At 39.6% G+C, this 20,939-nt stretch overlaps 1 protein-coding gene across 7 annotated transcripts; it reads right to left on the bottom strand.

Moving 5' to 3' along the window:
• Positions 1-2,681: 2,681 nt before the first annotated feature.
• sh3bp2 (SH3-domain binding protein 2) lies at positions 2,682-20,367 on the bottom strand. 7 transcript variants are annotated; one of them, XM_086054261.1, is made up of 14 exons: positions 20,120-20,367; positions 18,387-18,437; positions 10,721-10,860; positions 9,497-9,599; positions 9,263-9,380; positions 9,083-9,150; positions 8,896-8,981; positions 8,749-8,829; positions 5,940-6,666; positions 4,931-5,054; positions 4,407-4,462; positions 4,117-4,192; positions 3,649-3,708; positions 2,682-3,557 (listed from the first exon to the last, which is right to left on the bottom strand). In XM_086054261.1, the coding sequence occupies exons 3-14, from the start codon at positions 10,854-10,856 to the stop codon at positions 3,432-3,434; spliced, it is 1,761 nt and encodes a 586-aa protein (XP_085910387.1). In that variant the 5' UTR covers positions 10,857-10,860; positions 18,387-18,437; positions 20,120-20,367; the 3' UTR covers positions 2,682-3,431. The 7 variants fall into 7 exon arrangements, with proteins under 7 accessions (XP_085910387.1, XP_085910386.1, XP_085910383.1 ...); XM_086054260.1 differs by lacking the exon at positions 18,387-18,437; XM_086054257.1 differs by lacking the exons at positions 18,387-18,437; positions 20,120-20,367 and adding an exon at positions 15,405-15,684.
• Between the last annotated feature and the right edge of the window lie 572 nt (positions 20,368-20,939).

Here is a 20,939-nt window from a genome sequence, read left to right as displayed (position 1 = left end):
TTCAACAGAATTTTGGGACATCTGCCAGAAATGGTGACCACTTGGATATCAATCGCCTTTGAAAATCTTAGTCCAATATATTTGTGTTAGAGTTGTCTCTTTTCAAATTGATAGCTTCACAGTAGTGTGCGTAATGCTTTTAACGATGTGAGAACACTGCAAAGGCAGAAAAGCTGCAAATATGTCCAACCAATATGACAATTGACTTTGAAGTATAGTCCATCAATAATGCATTATTTTCTCACTGCAGTGCAAAGCACAAAGCAACCCAATGGAATACAGCAATACATGAGACATTGAGTTGGTGCAGTCACTCACAGATGATGCTTTAATGCAAGAATCATATGCAAAAATATGTCCTCCATCATTAAATTACTAAATAACATTCTTGGACTTGAAATAAAAAAGTATGCAAAAATGATTATACAGTTGCATTGTACTTTAACACTGACGCATGGTGTCATACATAGGATAACCAGCACAACAACACCAGAGAGATATTATTCATCTTTCTTATCTGATGGACGGGAGGCCACCTTTGTCAAGAAAAATGAAAAATACAATGGCAAGTTGAGAGTGATTGAACAGAACCCACACAGCACATGGGAGTAGATGCAAATCCAGAGACAAAAGCATTAATCTAAAGTATTTCTTATTGATTAATACTGTTGACTGATCAACACCTCGTTAGACGTTTTCACTCAGATGAAGATCAAGTCAGTCTACTGTCTCTCTTCCATTCAGACATAGCGCTTCAGTATCTGTATGAATTTTGTCTGCACATTAAGCATTTCCAAATGTTCAACACATCATAGATCAACCCTTCCCCAAATTTAACATCTTGATTCACATAATTCAAGAGCAATTATGTCAACATATATGCCAGACATTGCCTCAGTCTGTAATATGTAACATCTAATCAACCATTATGGGCAAATTCATCTTGCATTTAGATCTTAGAGGACCTAGTGATGTCAGATAATGTAACAACCCTTTCACGATGAACCAAGCCTATTTCATATGGGAAACTACTTATACAATTAGACAGGTGCAATATGGCATTAAAAAACCTATACAGTACCTATACCTATACATTTAAACATTTCAGCACCACAGACAGCGACACTTTATGGCTGCAGTCATCTGGAAACATCTCCGTACTGGTTTGGTGACACATATACAGCCTTATTTGGATGAACAGGGACCCATATTTGCCTAATAATTTTTTAAAATAATAATTTACACCTGCTTGAATCACATCTAAGTTTTGGTGCCGGTATTAACGGAGACTAACGATTGGGTGGAAGATGGTCTCCAAGTGCCCACTTCACAGAGCTGTGATTTCCATGGGCAACTTTACATCATCAGCCAGTAGAGGTCTGCTTGCAGTTCCTGGTAAACGCACTGTCTTATCAGTTTCTTCTTCTGCCATGTAAAGGACTCTGCGCCTCTCGCGCACTGCGTTTAAAGGGAATAAGAAAAGTCGCTGTGATTGGCGGTGAATCAAGTCGGCTGTGTTCATGCCAGCAACAGTGCAAAAAGGCAGGTTTTTAACTGTGTCAAGCTCAGTGTATCTAGGAAAATACTAGAACCGCACTGATTTAGGCTGCGCTTCATGCTGGACTTGCACTGGGCATGGAACTAGATCCCATCGTCTATCCAGCATGTCCTGGGGTTATTCGGTTATCCGGTGAGAAGAGCCCAAAAAACCTCACCAGGGAGGCGTCCAAGAGGCATCCTAGCTCTAACCGTCTTCTCGATGCTCAATATAGGTAGAAGGATACCAGTTAATATCATGTCACAGGCAGTTACATTGTATACTATACTTGAATATTTTAAAAACAAATTGTGTTAGGAATACCACAAAGGAGTATCGTGACTACAAACAGTATGAGAACACAACTATATACAATTTTAAGGATTTTAAATGATATCAGGTGCATTGCAGATGCGAAAAAACTCCCAGTCTTGGTGCTACTGGATCTAAGCGCTGCTTTTGGTACAGTAGATCACCAAATTTGATTAGATAAACTTAAAAACTTAGTGGGCATCTCTGGTACTGTTTTTAACAGGTTTTATTCCTATCTCACAGACCGATGTTTCTTAATAAGTATGGATACTTGTTCCTCCAAAAGCCATGCAATTAAATGTGGGGTTCTCCAAGGTTCAATTTTAGGCCCAACACTTTTTAATCTTTATATGCTTCCCCTTGGGGACGTCATCACGAGACACGGCATTGGCTTCCACAGCTATGCTCATGACACACATCTGTATATCAATGTGCCTTCTGTTGACACAGGACCCATTGATACCCTTTTAAATTGCGTTTTAGATATTAAGTCATGGATGGCAGAGAATTTCCTACAGCTCAATCAGGACAAAACTGATGTTTTAGTTATCTGCCCTGAAGGTCAGAGAGAGAAACTTTTACCAAAACTACAACATTTAAAACCCTCAGAATGTGTGAAGAACCTGGGCATCATTTTTGACTCTGAGCTCAAATAATGAAATATATACTGTGTGTTTTTTTTGCCACATCAACACAATAATTGCTTAATGTGAATATGCAAACATATTTGTGTCTGTTCCTGAGAAACAACTAACAAACCGAACACTTGTGTTTTTAGAAAATACGAATTACTCAATGAATATTTGGCAGTTTTTCTTAGAGAGGGACAGCATCCAAGTCTATGATTTTTACTTTATTTCAGTAACTTGTTTTGAAAAACAAAATACAACAGCAGGCCCGTTTTATACGGTTTCATCTTATTTACAGTATATTAGAAAATATCTTCGTATTTACATTTACATGCACTGTTTTAAATCTCAACATACATCATGGACAGTAAATATAAATATAGAGTGATGATCAGCATTGAAATTTGAAATATGTATAAAAATGGCCCCTTCTGTGACAGCGCTAGCAAGCCATTGTCAGGTTCTTAAATTTAAAAGAAAATTGTACGCACAGACACATAGACATTTTTCTCTGGTATAGACGAAGAGATGACATTCCTAAACAGGAAGATTCGGTGAAATACTGTTTATGAAAACACAAGACACAATTTCACATTTACCCGCCACACTAATGAATGTTGCTCCTGGGAGTTGGCTTGCCTTTTGCGATGACACATTTTCATCTTGTTTTGTTGTCTCTGCTTGAGTGTCACAGAATATTTAACTAGTGACAAGATAACATGTCAGCCATTCTAATACTTATAATACCACATTTTAAAGTGCTATTTTGATCCAAGCATTTCCCACGATTTTTTAATTACTCACATTACAGCAGTTGTGTGACCCCAAGTAAAGAGAGTGATATTTAGCTCACTATGCATGGCAATGATTCAATCCTGAATTTAAAGCAGGTTTGCCTCCATGGTAATCAGCTTTTCAACATTGCAAGTTCTCGCTCTTGGTTAACGTGGTGCTTATTTTGAGTAAGGTTTCTGCAGGCAAAGGGAGCCCTGGTGAGGAAGAGGATGGCTGTAGTAGTGTTCGATCAGGGCTGAAAGAGTGGGGAAGGTCACATCGGTGTCCAGAAACACCTGGTCAGCCTGTGTTTTAAAGAGTAAATTACATTTCACAGTGTGAAGTTTCAGTGTGGAATCTCACGTTTTATATTGATGTAAAAGCAATTTAGTGTACCTCTTCAAACAACCGGTAGTTTCTGGCTTTTTCTACGCTGACATCCCAAACCACCAGCACCTGAACACATTAATATATTTGTTAAAGGGGAAGGCAACAGAAACATATTTTTTCACGACTATATTCTATGCAGGCCCACTAGTTGAAATAAGGCATTCTGATAAATATTGCGTTTGTGGAGTAAGAGTTAATACACACGTTTTTAGCCATCTCCGGGGGTGGCCATTTTGTCACTTCTATCGACTGAAAATGACATCACAACTACTCAGGGCTCAGGTAATGACCAATCACTGCTCACTGTTTTCTGAAGCTGAGCCATGATTGGTTGTTATCTGAGCCCTGGGACACTGTGATGTCATCTTCAGTTTACAGAAGTGACAAAATGGCCGCCCCCTGTGATGGCTAAAAGCGGGTGTTGAAAACTGTTTTTCAACTGTTGTTGTTTTTTTTTTGGTTTGTTTTTTTTACCTTGGAGGTTTTGGTTCCAGAGTTTCTAATGGCATAAAGGCCATCTTGCGGAATGGCGGAGCTTTCCTTAAATAATCTGCAGGAGCAAATGTCACCAACTTTTAGCAGTGAAAGCATATTTGTATGAACAAATACAGCGATACTAAGTCTTTTACGTTAAGTTTACAATCATGGAAGAATCAAAGAATATCCTCAGGAAAGTAGTGTGCTACTAAAGAGAAGGTATATCAATATTAATCAATAGTCTAGCTCTAGCAGCACAAGTATGATTCAAAATATCAGTGTCATACTTCTCTACAAAGCTGGTTTCCGTCGAGTCAACGAAAACGGAGTCTGGCAGATGCATCTGCAAATAAAACAAACATGTTTGCACCAGCTTCAGTTTGTATATGGGTTTAGCATGATGACACTGCATTAAGATGTGTCAATGTTTGAATGTGAGTATAATTTAAGAATTTGTTGTTTTGTTTTGTTTTGTTTTGTTTTGTTTTGTTTTGTTTTCCTCTTCTGCCAGCTCAGCATTACAAATGTGATCCTGTTCTCAGTTGCCTAACTGGGTAAATAAGGGTTAAATAAATGGGGGGAAAATAAGATGAATAAGAAAATAAGTTATTAAGTATGAATTAATTTGGTAAGTATGTTTTAAATAAGGGTTTCATTACTTGATGTGACATAATAATCCAGTGTCATCAACAGGGTGGACCTGAGTGATCTTATTTCATATGGTGTGATGTTTTGATCATGTTCACAGTAATTCAAGTATCATTATTGGAAATAAATCATGTTAATGTAGCTTGATTCCAATCTTTCTTACATTATCATAATCCTCATCATAAACGTCTCCTTCAGTGCACTTGGTCAAGTCTTGTTTCTTCTTGAGCTCCTGAACAGTCTTGTCTCCCAATGAACGGAAACTTTGACCTTCTGGGGCTGCTCTTCTGGTGGGAAAATATATTATACATAGCAGGACTGCTTCCATCAGAATGCGGTTTAGTTTAAACAAGACAGCACAGCATCCCTTTTTTTTTTTTTGGTGTGAAATAATGAGAAGAAGCTGGAGCGGTGTTACAGAGCAGTACAGTAAGCAGGTGAGCTGATTGGTGGGTTCATATCTCGTCTTGGATCTTTCTGTGTTATTAGCATGTTCTCCCTCGACTTGTGTAGTTGTTTTTTGGTTCCCCACACAACATGCAGGCGCACAATATTACAGAGAAGGGCTTTTAAAGCCAAGTTTTGTCTAATCTTGCTGTCTGCCGTTCTTTACCATTAGTTTATTTACCGTGTACCACAAAGTATGTATTGTATAAAATGTGTTGTAATTCCTATACCATTCACCTGATTTGGATGTAAATACCCTCACATTCAAGCTCAGAGTCTGCACTTCATGAAAATCTTGATTGTTTCATTTCAAATCCATTGTGGTGTTGTACAGAGCTTGAATGCTGAAAATTATGTCAATTTCCAAATATTTATGGACATACTTAGGACTATATGCCTGTGAGTCTTGTTAAATGGTCTGTCTACATGTGTTCGAGCAGCATTTGCGTTTATCAGCACGTAGATGCTAATTGTTAGCAGTTTCTCTACAGTTTCCCATTGTATATCTGCGTTCAGGTACAGTATAGCCGAAGCTATGTGTGATTTCTTTAATTATACAATTTGTAATTATCTTTCCTTTATGATTCATTTTACAGTAACCCTTAGCTGAGAGTGACAATAAAGAGCTTGATTTTTTCTGAAAAAGTATTTACTAATTATATCTGCCAATCTGCCGCTTTCCATGAAATGAGTTGAGTCACAATGTGTATACGAGTGAAACTTACTGAAGGGGCGTGCCTGGCTGCCTGGGCTTGGTTAAAGGCAGTGGAGGCTTGACTGATGTAGGTTTTGGTGCATTTGTACTCTTGTGCAATAAAGTTTGAAGAAGTGGCGATCGAGGTGGCTGGCAGGGTGCCGGTGGGCAGCCGGAGGGTGCCTGAGTCGGCAACAGGGGGTGTTGCATTCGAGGTTTCGGAATTGGGCCTTCAGTATTTACAGCAGTGGTCACTAGTCGGCTTGGCTTGCTGCGGTGGTTGTTGACAGGGGACAGGTTGCTTACAGCATCACGAGAACAATGATTTGAATCACTGGCTATCATCCTGGTTTCCCGCTGGTCAGAGATGGGCAAGATGGCGGGGGATTTGACTGAAACAGTCAATGCAGGCCTCTGGTGTTTTCTGTCAGTCCCGAGCCCAACCATAAACTGCATCCTGCTTCTTTGGGGTCGCTGTGGATTGGGTGGAGGAAGCGGTGGCGGGATAGTAGATGGGTGATTGTGCAGCTGGGCACCACATAGGGGAGGAGAAAGTGGATCTTTATTTGGATCCTTCAGAATGGGAGGGGGTATCAAGGGCAGGGGTTTTTTTAGGTTTGCGTTGGTTTGGAATTTGTTATGTGATGGGACTGGAGGTGGCGGGTCTCGATGGATGTCTAAACAGGATCCTAGATGTCGCTGAGGTATCAATGGAACGGGAGGAGGGGGGTAAGAAGGTGGAGGCCCAGTGGGTCGACCTGGAAGTAAAACCAACATATTCAATCAGTTTTTGACACTCAGTTTTTTCGTTTACAGCGAAGTCAACCCAACCCTTTTTCCAGAATATATTCTGTGCAGTTCCACTACCTGAGACAAGACATACTGATTAATATTGCGTTTGTGGAATATGAGTTAAGCAGCAAAATCCGCTTTTAGCCATCTCGGGGGACGGCCATTTTATCACTTCTGTCGACTGAAAGTGACATCACAACTGCTCAGGGCTCAACGCAATATTTATCAGAATGCCTTGTTTCATAGAACATATTCTTGAAAACAATATGTTTGGGTTGACCTCCCATTTAATTTTATTTTGAAATTGCATCCAAAGTCAAGAGACAGTTCAATTTAGTCTGATTATGAGTGCTAGTATATTACTCAAACCTTTCAAGTCATGGCAATGCATATATATTCAAATGTATACCATTTAAAGCTTTCTTTAAAGAATAAAACAAAAATATCCAGACACAATACAGTATTCACTAGGGATAGGGAATGAGCTGTACTGTGAAGAGCAAAAATAGTGGATTTTTGCAATTGATGCATTTCCTAAAAAGATTTATAATTTCCGATGGATGGCGGCAAAGCACTTCATGAAGCTCTTCAACTCACTTTAACCTACATCCTTGCAGTGTCTGCATTAAATAGTTGAATGTGCCCCCGTTGTCATTGCCCTCTGCAGTGTTGCAATGTTATGCCAAACCTAACGTTTTTAATCTACTTATAAATCAATTCATTTAAGCCACTAACAGTGACATAAACATAAAACAAGAATAAACCCATGTTGTTCATTTGCGTATGGTCGCGTCACATCCTGTCAAAGTACTGTACGACATGCATCTGATGCCAATGCTAATTGAGTTGACTGCCTTCAAACTTGGCCAGACCTTTGTCGCCATCATGGAAATGTGCAAAAATTCATCCCGCACTCTGAGAAACGTTTATTCCGCCCACAGGTGCACAATGCGCCATAAAATAAAAGGACCAGTTGACATAACGCGAAAAGACAAAACTAGCTGAATGGAAGGACACCATCACACACCACTTACAGGAAAGTGCATGCCCACACTTGCCACCCACTCTTTTAAAACTAAGCCATGTGTTTAATTTACCTCACAATGCCCGCCATGGCATACCTGTTTAAAACGCTCAATGTTGAATGTGTTTTATGTATAGGCGTGTGTGTGTGTGTGTGTGGGGGGGGGGGGGGGGGTGCATTCATCCATCCATCCATTATCGATACCGCTTCTCCTCACAAGGGTCGCGGGGCGTGCTGGAGCCTATCCCAGCTGTCTTCGGGCAGTAGGCAGGGGACACCCTGAATTGGTTGCCAGCCAATCGCAGGGCACACAAAGACAAACATCCGCACTCACAATCATACCTAGGGACAATTTAGAGAGTCCAATCAACTTACCATGCATGTTTTTGAAATGTGGGAGGGAACCGGAGTACCCGGAGAAAACCCACACAGGCACGGGGAGAACATGCAAACTCCACACAGGGAGGCCGGAGCCGGGATCGAAACCACGACCTCTGAACTCAGAGACGGACGTGCTAACCAGTCGCCCACCGTGCCGCCCGTGTGCATTCATGTGAGAGCATATTTTGTACAATAGATGGATTAGTATATCAATTGTTGAGAGAAAAATAATACTATCAAACATTATCAACAGCGGAAAATAGGATAGATGCACTCTGATGCGGACACTCTGTCTTTTACACAAAGATGCCACAAGATGGCATCAAAGCAGTACTTTGCTACAAGGATTTGGCCTATAGGCACAAAAATCATAGGTTCATATGTGACTGCTTGGAGTACATTTTCAAATACCGGTATGTGGGGGAACTCTAATGCTTTTGTCAACTGAACGCCTCTCAGTATGACACAGTTAATTTCTGCACCTATTATACACTAAACCAAAACATTAAACAATAAATTTAATAAATGAATAGCTCTGCATTTAATATCACATCACATCACATCACATCAATGACTCCAGTACTGTACCTTGATTTATACTTGGTATATAATGAGGACACGAGCGTGTTGGTGTTGTGCTTACTTGTAGAAGTTGGAAAACTGTCACCGTCTGGCTTCAGATAGTCTTCGTCAGCTTCATCATCATCATCCTCAGCGTAATCTACTTGCAGGACCATCGGGTAGCTCAGTGGCAAATTAATCCAAAATCAATTTCCTCTGCATGTCTTACCAGTGTCTGCATTATTGATTGGGTGTTTAATATCCAAAGGCCTCTCGATGGTCCCATAGAAACTGTCTGCATCTGAATCCGAGTCACTATGGCAACAAAGACAATGTTATCACTAAATAATTATATGTAGAAAGCAAATGGAACACAAAAATGTTTTGGAGAATTTGAATGGGTTTAATAGGCTTACCTTGGAATCTGGGACTCTTTTCTGTCATTATAATGATCAATCTCCCGTCGCAAGGATCGCATCCATTTCTGTATTACAGCATAAAATATAATGTGCATGTTATATTGGTGTACCTAGTTCAACCCTTACTCCCAACTACAGTATTCTACAGCTCTAATGTGTGGGTGTGATTGTTCCTACCCTCCTCTCATCTTCACTTGCTGCAGAGAAAAACCACGTCCTGTGTTTTTTACTAAAGTGGATCATCTTAAATGGAAAAACATTGTTAGATGTTGTCTCCTCTGCTGCTCTCATCACTCTGTGGGAGGGGATGATCACAGCGTAGAATTAAATACATTTTTAAAAAGTCAGATACAAATCTTAGCAGTTCTGTATAAGGACAAAATTCACAAAAAAGAGAAATCTGCTGCTGACCTATTGTAACCATTTAGAGAGAATGCTCCCTGTGGTGCAGGAGACGTACTACTTCTAAAGTAGTACACACAGCCCTTGTGGACAATGATGTACCTCAATGGCCCTGAAAGAAAAGCAAAACATATTCACTCACTGGTCACATTAGGTCCACAAGTGCAGGTTTTAGGTCGACATTAGCACACTTGATCATATGTTTTGGTCAACAACAAGAGCTGTTTATGTAATTTTACCTTCACAAAATAATAATGTTATCGGAACTCTCTAGCAATAAAACAGGTTGTTGTTAGAGGACATGTTTCGTTGCATTGTATTTGCTTTGTAAATGTGAAAATGCTGTATAGTTACTTGAACAGTTGTGGGTGCAATTATGGCAGTCTCCAATTACCCACGTCACATGCGCATCATCCGCAAGGGGAGATCTTGCAGTTTACCTGCCAATGTCATGCACGGAACCCAGCGAGTCTATTTCTGTTTCTGCAATGTCAAGCATGGCAGACTGTGTTCAGACGGCCCTAATTCTAAATGCAAATGACAGACACGCTACAATAGCTCCGAAAAAAGCTACATTCTATCCCACAGAGGTGCCCATTGGCGCGGATGCCCCTTGACACCCAATTATACCTGTGCAAGGTGTAACGAAATCCCAAAAGAAAGAAAACTCCACCCATGTGCAGTTAGACTGCGTTTTGTACTCAACTTGCGCTAGGAACGAAAATAGGACCTTTGGTGTTTGACACTGCTAATGCAACACTATTTTGTGATATCACCAAGGGCCAACCATGCCACATGGGGCTCTCTTTCCATAAACGTCGGAAATGCTAGCACGTCTTCGTTTTCGTGCCCATGCTTGGGAATTTCGGTCATCTCTGCACAATGCTGGGCATTCAAGTGCACAGAGTCAGAGACCCACAATAATTGGATAAGGATGATTAACTAAAGTACCTTTAGGGGAGGTGAGTGCGACATGATTTTCGGTTGCGGATGATGAGTAGAGACTCCTGGTTCCGCGTTAGAAGGAGTGTCTCCGGTGCCTATGTTACGAATGCAAGTATAACAGATACACCGATGGAGCCATTATCAACCGTTTTTGTAAAGTGGAGAGTAAACTGGTGATTCAACTCATTTTGACTCCTGCCTCGTCACCCGCAACATCTCCACATTTATATCCACAAATTGGATTCATTGTGAAAAAAAAATAAAAAGGTTTTGTCAATAATTACTCACATCTCATGAGACTAAACTGGCTGGCTCCTTTCTTGTGGAGGTATCCTGCTATAGAAACTCCTCCGGGCATAGTGAGGAGGTTCTGTGCTCCAATGGCTCGCATTGGCACTGGCCAACACACCTCCAGAGATGACATGGTTCTGCATGACAGGAAAGGGGAAGATGAGGAAAAGTGACAAGGAAAGTCAGCCACAGTTTGGTAGAAAAAGGAAGACACAAAGACAAATCATAGTAACTAAAGGAACATTTTAACTAGTGCAGCAGCCAGTAAGCACACCCCTTCTGCTCATGTTTAAAGATATACAACGATGGAGCAAGAGTTCTTGCAATCAGCAATGTGTGCTCGGACAAAATTGGTCAGCAGATGGCAATGTATGTCCTTTTTTGGGAAGCCACACAAACACAGGCAGATATTCTGATAACTGTTGACTCCTGGTGCAAACAAAATCATGTTCTTAAAACGATGGCCAAACAAATTCAATGTAAACAAGTGTAACTGACTAACACAAATCACAAGTAAAATGATCATAATGTACCATTTTTGATGAGTCATTTCAACAATTTAAACAGTAGTCAGCATTTCAATTAGTAGATGTTGAAGACTAGCTTCATTCACAAAGACCTCCCCTATGGTTCCCCCAGGCAGGATTCGTCTATTTAACACAAAACTGACGCCAAAACAGGAATACAGAATAATTATTCACCTCACTGTTATTTTTCCCTAGAGTTGATTGAACTAATTTAATCAAATCCCCATCCTATCTGCAATAAACATGACCTAATTAATTTTCTTCAATTTTAGGGCAAGGCGAGGCAGATTTATTGATACAGCACATTTCATACACTCTGCTTCACATAACTAAAAATACAACATTTATAGGTGTTTACAAACAAAATAATTAAATGCAAAGAAAAAAAAACATACACACACACAAACTGAAGAATTTAAGACATTTACTAAAACTACTAAAAGAATGTGCACTTATTATTCTGAGTCTGAGAAAGAAGAGCTCAAATATATATTGCTACTCTGTAAACATGCAGTGTGGCTCGGGATAACGTATCAGGCTAAGGCATGGATAAAAGTCCAATTTTAAACATTTGGTGATTGTGGTCAAACATATGTCCATTGCGCCGAACAAAACCAAGTGCAATAAAAACTTACTGGTGCCACATTCAAATCCATTCTTTCTATCAAACCATTATACACACTTGTAAATGTGATGACTTCTGAAAAACATTAAATGTCAGCTGCAGTGTGGTTGGCGCATCCTTCTTTGCGCCATCTGAATGCCACAAGCAATGAGATAACACATTCTTTGCACCATGTGGCCTGTTCTGTTTGCTTCCTACCTCCTGTCAAACCTTGTGTTGATGCTCTTCACTGCGTTGCTGTCTTTCAGTAGATAGACAGTAGATGGAACCGCCGTGTACGCCAACGCTGGCAGCAGCTCTATGGCGGGACCGTTTAATGGACGGGCCACTAGACTCCTTCTGCCTTTCCTCTTCCTCTCATGGTGTTGACATAGTTAAATTTCTCTCTTACTGGAAAACTTTTCTCATGCGTGCCCTCCCTCACACACCTAAACTGAGATAGTGCCCTGCCTTCAGCACACAAACAATCTGAGTTCAAACAGCAAATATTCATGGCCAGAGTTGTTCAGCTGAGGTTTCAGGTTGGCTCATGTATGTGTGTGTGTATGTGTCTGGCGAGTGCATGTGTTAAAATAAACATCCCGAGTCAAGCCCTTCATCCTCAAATGTGTTTACGGGCAACTTCCAGTTTATCAGCAGACCCCAGAGGATGGAGGGTGGGTGATTATGTGATGATGTGTGTGTAGCCTAAGAATGAAAGCATTTACTCCCTTTTGCTGTCACAGTACAGAACTTTAAAAATATTTGATTCAATGTGCTGCAATTCATTCTTAAAATGTCATATTATGATATGATGGTATTAAACCACATGTATGTGAGTTTGTGTAATATTATCATAGATTTTACCTATGGGAGTCATAGAACATACAGTCAAGTCTAACATTTTTTAAACATATATGTAAGTGGTTCATTGATTAATGTCAGCATGTTCAATAACTATGAATAATAAGTAATGAATTGATAATAATTTAAAGTCGAAGAAATTCAAAGTGGCCCTTGCATCATTCCATTTTTCTGTATGCCTTCGGAGGAAAAAGGACCCCTGACTTAGTAACCTTCATTAAGACAACAGCAGTCAAACAAAAGAAGGAGTTCACTCCATCATATGTGACATTACGTAATACATTATTAGCAAATCTGGATGAGTAACTCAATAATTGTGTTTTGCTTTTTTTTTTTTGATAGCATAATTGAAGGGTAAGTAGGAAAAGTGAGATGATAACCATAGAAGCAGAAGTAGAACTCAACTCATACAGTACAAGAAGAGACATACAATCATTAGATATGAATTATATTGATATTTTTTAAAGTTTATTATTAGAATTATTATTTAGAGTAGTTGTAGTAGTAGTATTAATATTAATTAATTCATTATTACTTATTTTTCCTTTTTTTTTTTTTTTTTTTACCATACAGGTGCTAATTACATGGTCACTAAAGCACCACTAGCTGGCATATCACATTGCAAATACCTTCAGGTGTCTTAAAAGGGTGAGTGGCACACTAAATTTGTTTTATCAGCTTCACAATGATTAAGTTGTTACTTATTTGTCTGAAACAAGGTATTCCACTTCATTTTCTATGGGAACTATCACCCACCAGCATCAAAGAGCACATTGTTTATAACGTCACTTGATCGCTCTGTGTTTATAGAAATAAATCTATTGAGCATGACTAAATCGTTGCGATTTAAAGCCTTAAATCCAGTTTAAAATGTACCGAGAACGTAGTTAGAGTATGAGTCATCTTTGAAATTTGAAATGCTGACAACTTTTTGGCTAAAAGTGAAAGAGTGAGTCAACCCTCAGGAATGATAGGCATGGCAGTCTAATAGAGACTGAAATGAAATGCAGATAAAGATGAAAAGCCAATCAATCATCAGGGTGGAGTGGCTGAAAGAAGACATAGAGATGATATGTGTGGTTTGTTCTGTGGTGCGAACGCCACCACTATCATCATCTCAGTCTGGCAGAGGTCTGGGTTCTCCTTCTGTTTATCAACTGGAAGGCTGGATTTCCTGCCCCCCTTAGTCGAGTTCCAGCAAATCCAACCCACAAGCAGCAGACCAAACTAAAACATAATGGTGCAGTAACATTAACCCTCACATTAATACTGAAATGTAATTTAGAGTCTTCACTGACGTTTTTGGAATAACCCCCAAAGCAATACAATAATATTGTTTTGTTCTGTTTTTTAGAAAACGCCCGAGCGCTGAGGCGTAAAATGGGTGCATCTTCATTTTCGTGCCGATGCCATGCCAATGCAGGTTCCATTTTATTGAGTCACAATGAAAATTTCATTGTGAAATTGAAAGCGTATGTTTCTCTGTTTTTTTTTTTTGCCCAATGAATTTAGGTGTCCCCAATGAATTTAGGCGTCAGACGAGGCCATTTCCTGCTCTAAGAGGATGTAGTGAATAAAAAATGAGCATAACTCTTTCGATTTGACCATTTAAGATTATCCACACTATTTCCTCTCACTGAAAACATACGATAGCTACTCAACTCAAGCTGACAAGTGAAATGCCTCACTTTCAAACATGTATTTTCTTTATATTGCATGGATGATGTTAAAAGGAAGCACATATATCAATAAAGTTGAAGTTGGTATGCACTCGGACTACCTAGCTATAGCATATAAACATTTATGAGAAATGATATAATGCCTAACACTGTAATAAACTGTCATCAGTTAAATTAAATGAAAAATTACTACATATCGAATTAAATAACGAGGTAGAGTGAAAGAACACATGCAAGGAAGACAAATAAGATTTCACGCCCATCTTCCCCACTGACAGAGGGTCGAATCTAAAACACTTCCTGGAAATGTCCCAATTTCCAACACAAACCATTAGCCTAGCAACAATTGACTGGGCAGTGTTATCTCAAACAGCTAACAGTATCAGGAGTAAAATAATCAAAATTTGACTGAAACAGCTTCTTTGCTCACTGAACCTTCTGACATGTGACAACACATGCCACAAAAACAATGTCCACTTCTCAAACATATATTATTCAATTCAGTATATTGCACTTGATTTCCCACAACTAATTTACAATGTTGGTGCACTTATCCTAAATAACCAAAATTTGCTCACAGAACTGAGAACTATGATGCATGCTGACTTCTTGAACAATCTTATATCTCATCATTTTTTATGCAAAAGAAAATGCAAAACACTCTCACAGTTACTGTACTTCGTTGATGCTGAACTGCACCCTGCATGATTGCAATACTGAATGTGCGACCTCATTTCCATCACGTGTCTTGAAGAAATTCCAAATTGTACAAGTGCTTATATTCGAGATGCTCCACTAAATGTCAATAAGCTCTGAAACAAGAGGTGTACTTAATACAATAAACACAATGCTGTTGGATTGGAAAACTTAGCTAGGTGTTTACTTAGCTCACAATTCAGAGGTACCTGAGGTATATATATATATATATATATATATATATACACACTCTACCTAAGATTGCAAAAAAGTGTACAATGGCATACAGTACCAGGAAGGTCCCTACTTACATGACATGCCTCTGTTCCTGAAAACACATCCTGGTACTCTGTTTGGAGCTCTGCACAGAGGACTTCCTCACAGATGGAACATACATGTCGATGAGCGCAAATCCCAGTACATTATTTTTGCCTCATGTAGCTTAATGGAGGTTGGATGTCTAGTTGTATTGAGCAAGAGTTGGGTAGGTGGAGTCCGTTTTGAGAAAAAGAGATGGAAAAAGCAGACCAGGTTGCCGATTGTTACAAGAAGATAGACTGTATGGTTAGAAGGATATATAGAAGGTCATAGTAAGAAGAAAAGGTCAATGAGGTGTGTTTCCCTTAATTCTGCAGAGGTGGTTTGAAGTCTTCAAACTCTGTCAGTCGTTTCCTGCAGGGTTTTTCTTGTGATTGGTCAGCTGCCTGAAGCGTTTTCCTTCCTGCCTTGTGTCAGCCACAATGCGATTGGTTCGCGGAAAGAACCCACACCTCTACATAAACATGCCATTCATGCGGACACAAAGGACCTGAGATCTCTGGGGGGACTTTCCATCCTTTGCAGACAGAACATTTACTGTCAATTAAAAGAGCTGTTCCTAGGTAACTCACCAGTAACTCAGAAGTATATTGTGCAGCCAAAGTACACGTGGTTGTGTAATACAAGTGACTGACAGTTCACCCGTATAATGATGATTATGTTTTGTTTCTCCCGATGATACAATAATATACCTTTCCTGGCAGCAAGCTTCTCAATGATGCTTTATCACATCTCACAAAAATTCAGTCTGATGTGACTTTTGCACTCTGCAGTACTTCCAACTTCCTTCCTGACTCTGAACCTTGCCAACAGACAAACATCTTGAGTGTGATGGAAATTTTATAGTGAACGTGAGAAAGGATCGAGGCTGAAGGAAGCGGGCATGAATGACAAGACCTATGTTAGACTCAGCAAAGCACAAAAACTGAGTTGTTAATAAGCAGTGCAACACTCAGAACAGTAGTGAAACTACAGAATGACGGCCTCTGACAAGAAATATTGTATTTGTATTTTAGCCTACTTGTAAGTGCAAAAGTCTTCCAAATTAAAAATACAACGGTGTAAAGAAATTCAATGTAATATTATTGTTGGCAGCACCTTGGCTAACAACACCCATCCATCCATTATCGATACCGCTTATCCTCACAAGGGTGGCGGGGAGTGCTGGAGCCTATCCCAGCTGTCTTCGGGCAGTAGGCGGGGGACACCCTGAATTGGTTGCCAGCCAATCGCAGGGCACACAGAGACAAACAAACATCCGCACTCACAATCACACCTAGGGGAAATTTAGAGTAACCTACCAAGCATGTTTTTGGAATGTGGGAGGGAACCGGAGTACCCGGAGAAAACCCACGCAGGCACGAGGAGAACATGCAAACTCCAAACAGGGAGGCCGGAGCCGGGATCGAACCCATGACCTCTGAGTGCATGGTTGCTTGTCTATACAGTATGTGCTGCCACTGACTTGTGACCTTGAGTCACTCACCCAAGTCACCTTTGATAGCTCAATGGTTGCCAGTCAATCACAGGGAACATACAGTTGTACTAATACGTTTATATATACCATTTGGGTCTGTAAATGATGGTTTGTCTCTATAAAATGGTGCTATGAGTATATGATCATAATCATTCACACTTACGCTCGTACTGTCAGTGCGTGGGGTCTGAACCCACGCTGCCTGCACGAAATTCAGGTGAGGGAAACATCAGACCACGAATGACCTATTTAGCATGAAACACACTTTTGTTAATTAACCAATGTTTATGTCTTTCTATCAACCATATCTTTAATTTTCAAAAACTATGCAACTACTGTAGGGCAGTGTTAGGAAAAGGCAAACATTTTTCTTCTAATTTAACAAATAAATACCCATAAAACTAACTGTGAGCAATGTTGAATTACAGTCAGTATTACGTACTAGGTAATAGTAGGTAATAGACACACAGCAGATACACCGAAATATCTGACATTTGAGAGTGTGACTACTTCCTGTTGCAGTAACTTACACATACACTGCAGTCTCAAAACCACAAGACCCTGTCTGTCAGCAACACTGTCAAACTGCTTTCAAAGTTATCAACAACTGATTCATTTATTGACTTTCAGTCTCGTTTAACACTGGGACTACAAGGGAAGTCATTTTGACTGTTTTCAAACTTTGTTGTGTTATTACTCTGCCTACATAGATACTATAAAATGCTCCCGGCCTCTTGACTTTTCCTAATTCTGTATATATTCCATTACCATGGCAGAGCTGGGCATTTCCCTAAAATTTCCTGGTCCGTTTATCGCCTTCCATCTGCAGCCGGGGTACCCTCCCGCCATCCGACTATCCACCTTTTTGTTTGGCTGGGCCAAATCGTAATCGCCTATAGGCAGATAGGCCAATCATTTTAAACAGGCTTCTGTTTGTGTTTCCGCCCACAAATTTCGACCTACTTCTACTAGCAATTTGACTGCTCTTAATCTTATGCACGTTGCGCTAGGACGCCCCTGCCGGGTTTCTATAGTAACCAGCGGCTACATTGAGAAACACTGCTGGTCACCATAATCTATGAAAATTTTTTTAGCACTCTTTGAGTGAAGTCAACCACATTTCCCATGCGCGCCAGCGGGCCAGCACGTAGTGTACTGTCGTAAAATCCTGAGCTCGGACCGAATTGATTCCTGTTTCCAGTGGCCGTGTTTAGGATGAATGGCAATGATGTAGTGAATGTAATTGTGTCCAACCAAATATAATATAATGATGTTTTGTCTTTGTAATGGGGAAAGGGGTCGGAGTGACATATGCTGTAAAGCAGTCAGCACATTTTAGGGTTTTTTTGTGATTGGGTTTTTGGTTTCCTACTCGAAGTTGCCTAGTAAAAGCAATACAGACCCCCTCAGGCCATGACAAAGGTACCATTAAACCAGTTGTATGTAAAAGTTTCATCAGAAGAGTTATGAAAATATTCTAGTCAGGTCGAATACTTACGCCGTGTTGCTTTAAAACAGACTGAGTGCGATGCAGCAAATCATCACTTTCCTATGAAAAAAAAATTGTCATTTAAAAAAAAGTCATGTAAATTGGATGTCTGTAACGCGGAAACTCCGTTAATGTAAAAATGTTAAAAAATTTTTTTAAAAATGTACATAAGTGTTTTCACAGGACAACAACGAAATGTATCTTTAAAGATGAGTCTGGATATCCTGCCAGTGACATTTCCACCATTAACCACACATACTAAATAGGTGATACCTCTGGTGAGAATATATAGGTCACCTTCCAGGAATTGTTGTATGCCTGTCCCTACCACTATCCCCCACACTATGTTCTTCTCACAACACTGTCATCAGTATACTGCTTACCATTTGCACTGCTCACTAACTGTCTACTTCAATTCGTCTTGACTTGGAACATAACAAAATGCAACATGCCATAAAAGATGAACATTTGTCAACTCAAGCAGGTTGTAATGTTACTATGGGCAAATCCTGCTTAGGTCAACAGCACTCAGCTGACCTTCCTTCTCTGAGACCTTGAGTTAAAAACGCATCCATGCAACTTCACTGTTTCAGTATGTGTCTGGGTGGCCCATTTCAAATGACTCTCATATGAAGACACCTGATGTGGCTATCCTGGTTGCCCGGTGTGGTCACACATCTGTCTTGTATAAGCGTGTAAAAACACACTTTCGACTAGATTTCCATTACATGTGTATATGTGTGGCTGAGTTTGGATAGACTGTATATGTTGGTAGTTTCATTTTTAGCCTGACCGCAAAGGGGTGAATAACTATCACGTCAAAGCCAAATGGTAAGCAGAGCTGCATTGAGTTGTGTTGGATTAGCATCAGCTAATATCTTTGGCATTTGAAAGTTGTAATTGCTCAGTGATGTTGTCGAGCCGGTACCTCTGATGATGCACACTAATTATGACAAAACCAATCAGGCTCTGACAAAGACGTTAAACGAAACTATTGTTAGCAGTAAGACAGTGAAAGCCAACATTTGATTAAGTGCCAAAACCTTTGGCGCTACACTTTACAAGAAGTGGAAAGAACACAATTGCAAGGCGGAACACGGGAAGTCTTAGATAACGAGGAAAAGTGAAACTAACAATGAGCAGCATAACATAAAAAAATAAATAAATAAATAAAAAAAAAAACTCAAGCAAACACAGTCCAAATGAAAATCAGAAAACCAACATTTAAGGTGGAAGGTGAAAACAAATATATATTTTGGTTCCAGAAGAGGAACTCAGGGCACACCCACCCCATAATCGTACCATGACCAGGTAGACCCCAAGGACCACATGACAATACTGGTACAGAGTTTGTGTCTCTTTTCTCCTTCGCAATGGCTTCGCTTAATGTTATAATTGTATTCATCATCTGATTGGTAGATCAAAGCTGACTAGTCTTGCGATGTGCACAATGGGTGACTGACAACAACAACAAAAAGTAGTATTTAAAGTGGTGTCTGCTAAATGGGACATACTGTCATACCTTTTTCCAACAATGTTTTCATATGCATTATAGTGATATAATTGGGACCTGGGAAGAGGTCCCAACATTTATATAATAATCTAAGATATCAGAAAAAAGGCCTATTGATTCTCATCTTTTACATTTTCTTCATAAGCAAGAAGCACTTAAGTACATACAAATGAAAGTATAAAAAGTCCTTATTATGATAAATGAGATGGCAATTTTGAATGAAACTCACCCATCTAGTTTAGCGTCAGTTGAGCAGCTCCTCTGTGTATGTCATTGCAGCTCTCAGTCCCGCTGCGTTCCAGCCCAGATCACTTCCTGACACGGCTATTCAAAGCTTCTGTGCACAACGTCAGGGCAGTCTCCATTCCACCAATGCGAAAATAACTACGGTTTTTATTCAGATGGTTAAACAATTTCACCAGCAAAAAGAAACAGTTCCAGTGAATGCTCAAATCTCGACTACAAGTGTGCTGGTTTGGCAGCAGTCGGGTTCTGAACTTACTTCCTCTTTTGAGAAAACTCCCTCAAACATCTGGATAGTAATTATGTCATAAACACCCACCCAAGGAGCGTCAAGTTGAATAAACCCAAACATTAAATATAAACAGTATTTTTAGATTAGAATTGATTAGATTTAGATTAGGAGTCAATTTCTATTTGCAACAGGGGGTACAAATTCTACTTTTGTTATACTTATTCTGCCAGAGGAATGGTGCTGGATAAGTTGTCTACTTCCTGACCATAGGATCATCAAGTTCTTCATTTTTTTTTCTTCATGAACAATTATATATTTTTTCAAATTAAAAACATTAAAAAAAAATGCTACAATGAACTTCCTTTTTTGGAGTGGTTCAAAAAAACCTCAGCATCTCAGCACAACTTCAACTGTTCATGTGCATTTTCATGCAATGTATGGAAGTGTTTATTCAATGCTTTATTTGCTCATAACCTTCTTTAGAACTACAGCTGCAAATAATTATTTCACCCATATGCTGTTTTTCCTTAGTAGTGTCCGGATACAAGTTAAAGCACAAAGAACTTTGAACACC

The sequence above is a fragment of the Filicampus tigris genome, chromosome 15 (genome assembly GCF_054856515.1).
Source record: "Filicampus tigris isolate MCC_2025a chromosome 15, RoL_Ftig_1.0, whole genome shotgun sequence".
Lineage (NCBI taxonomy): Eukaryota > Metazoa > Chordata > Actinopteri > Syngnathiformes > Syngnathidae > Filicampus > Filicampus tigris.
The sequence above is the reverse complement of the archived record's forward strand: the minus strand, read 5'-3'. Positions and strand labels throughout refer to the sequence as shown.

Coding starts and splice junctions, on each gene's coding strand:
- sh3bp2 (XM_086054257.1), bottom strand. CDS start 15,490: ATGTATGTTCCATCTGTGAGGAAGTCCTCTGTGCAGAGCTCCAAACAG. Junction 9,381..9,496: donor TCTCTAAATGGTTACAATAG/GTCAGCAGCAGA, acceptor CCCCTCCCACAG/AGTGATGAGAGCAGCAGAGG. Junction 8,982..9,082: donor AAAGAGTCCCAGATTCCAAG/GTAAGCCTATTA, acceptor TTGTTGCCATAG/TGACTCGGATTCAGATGCAG.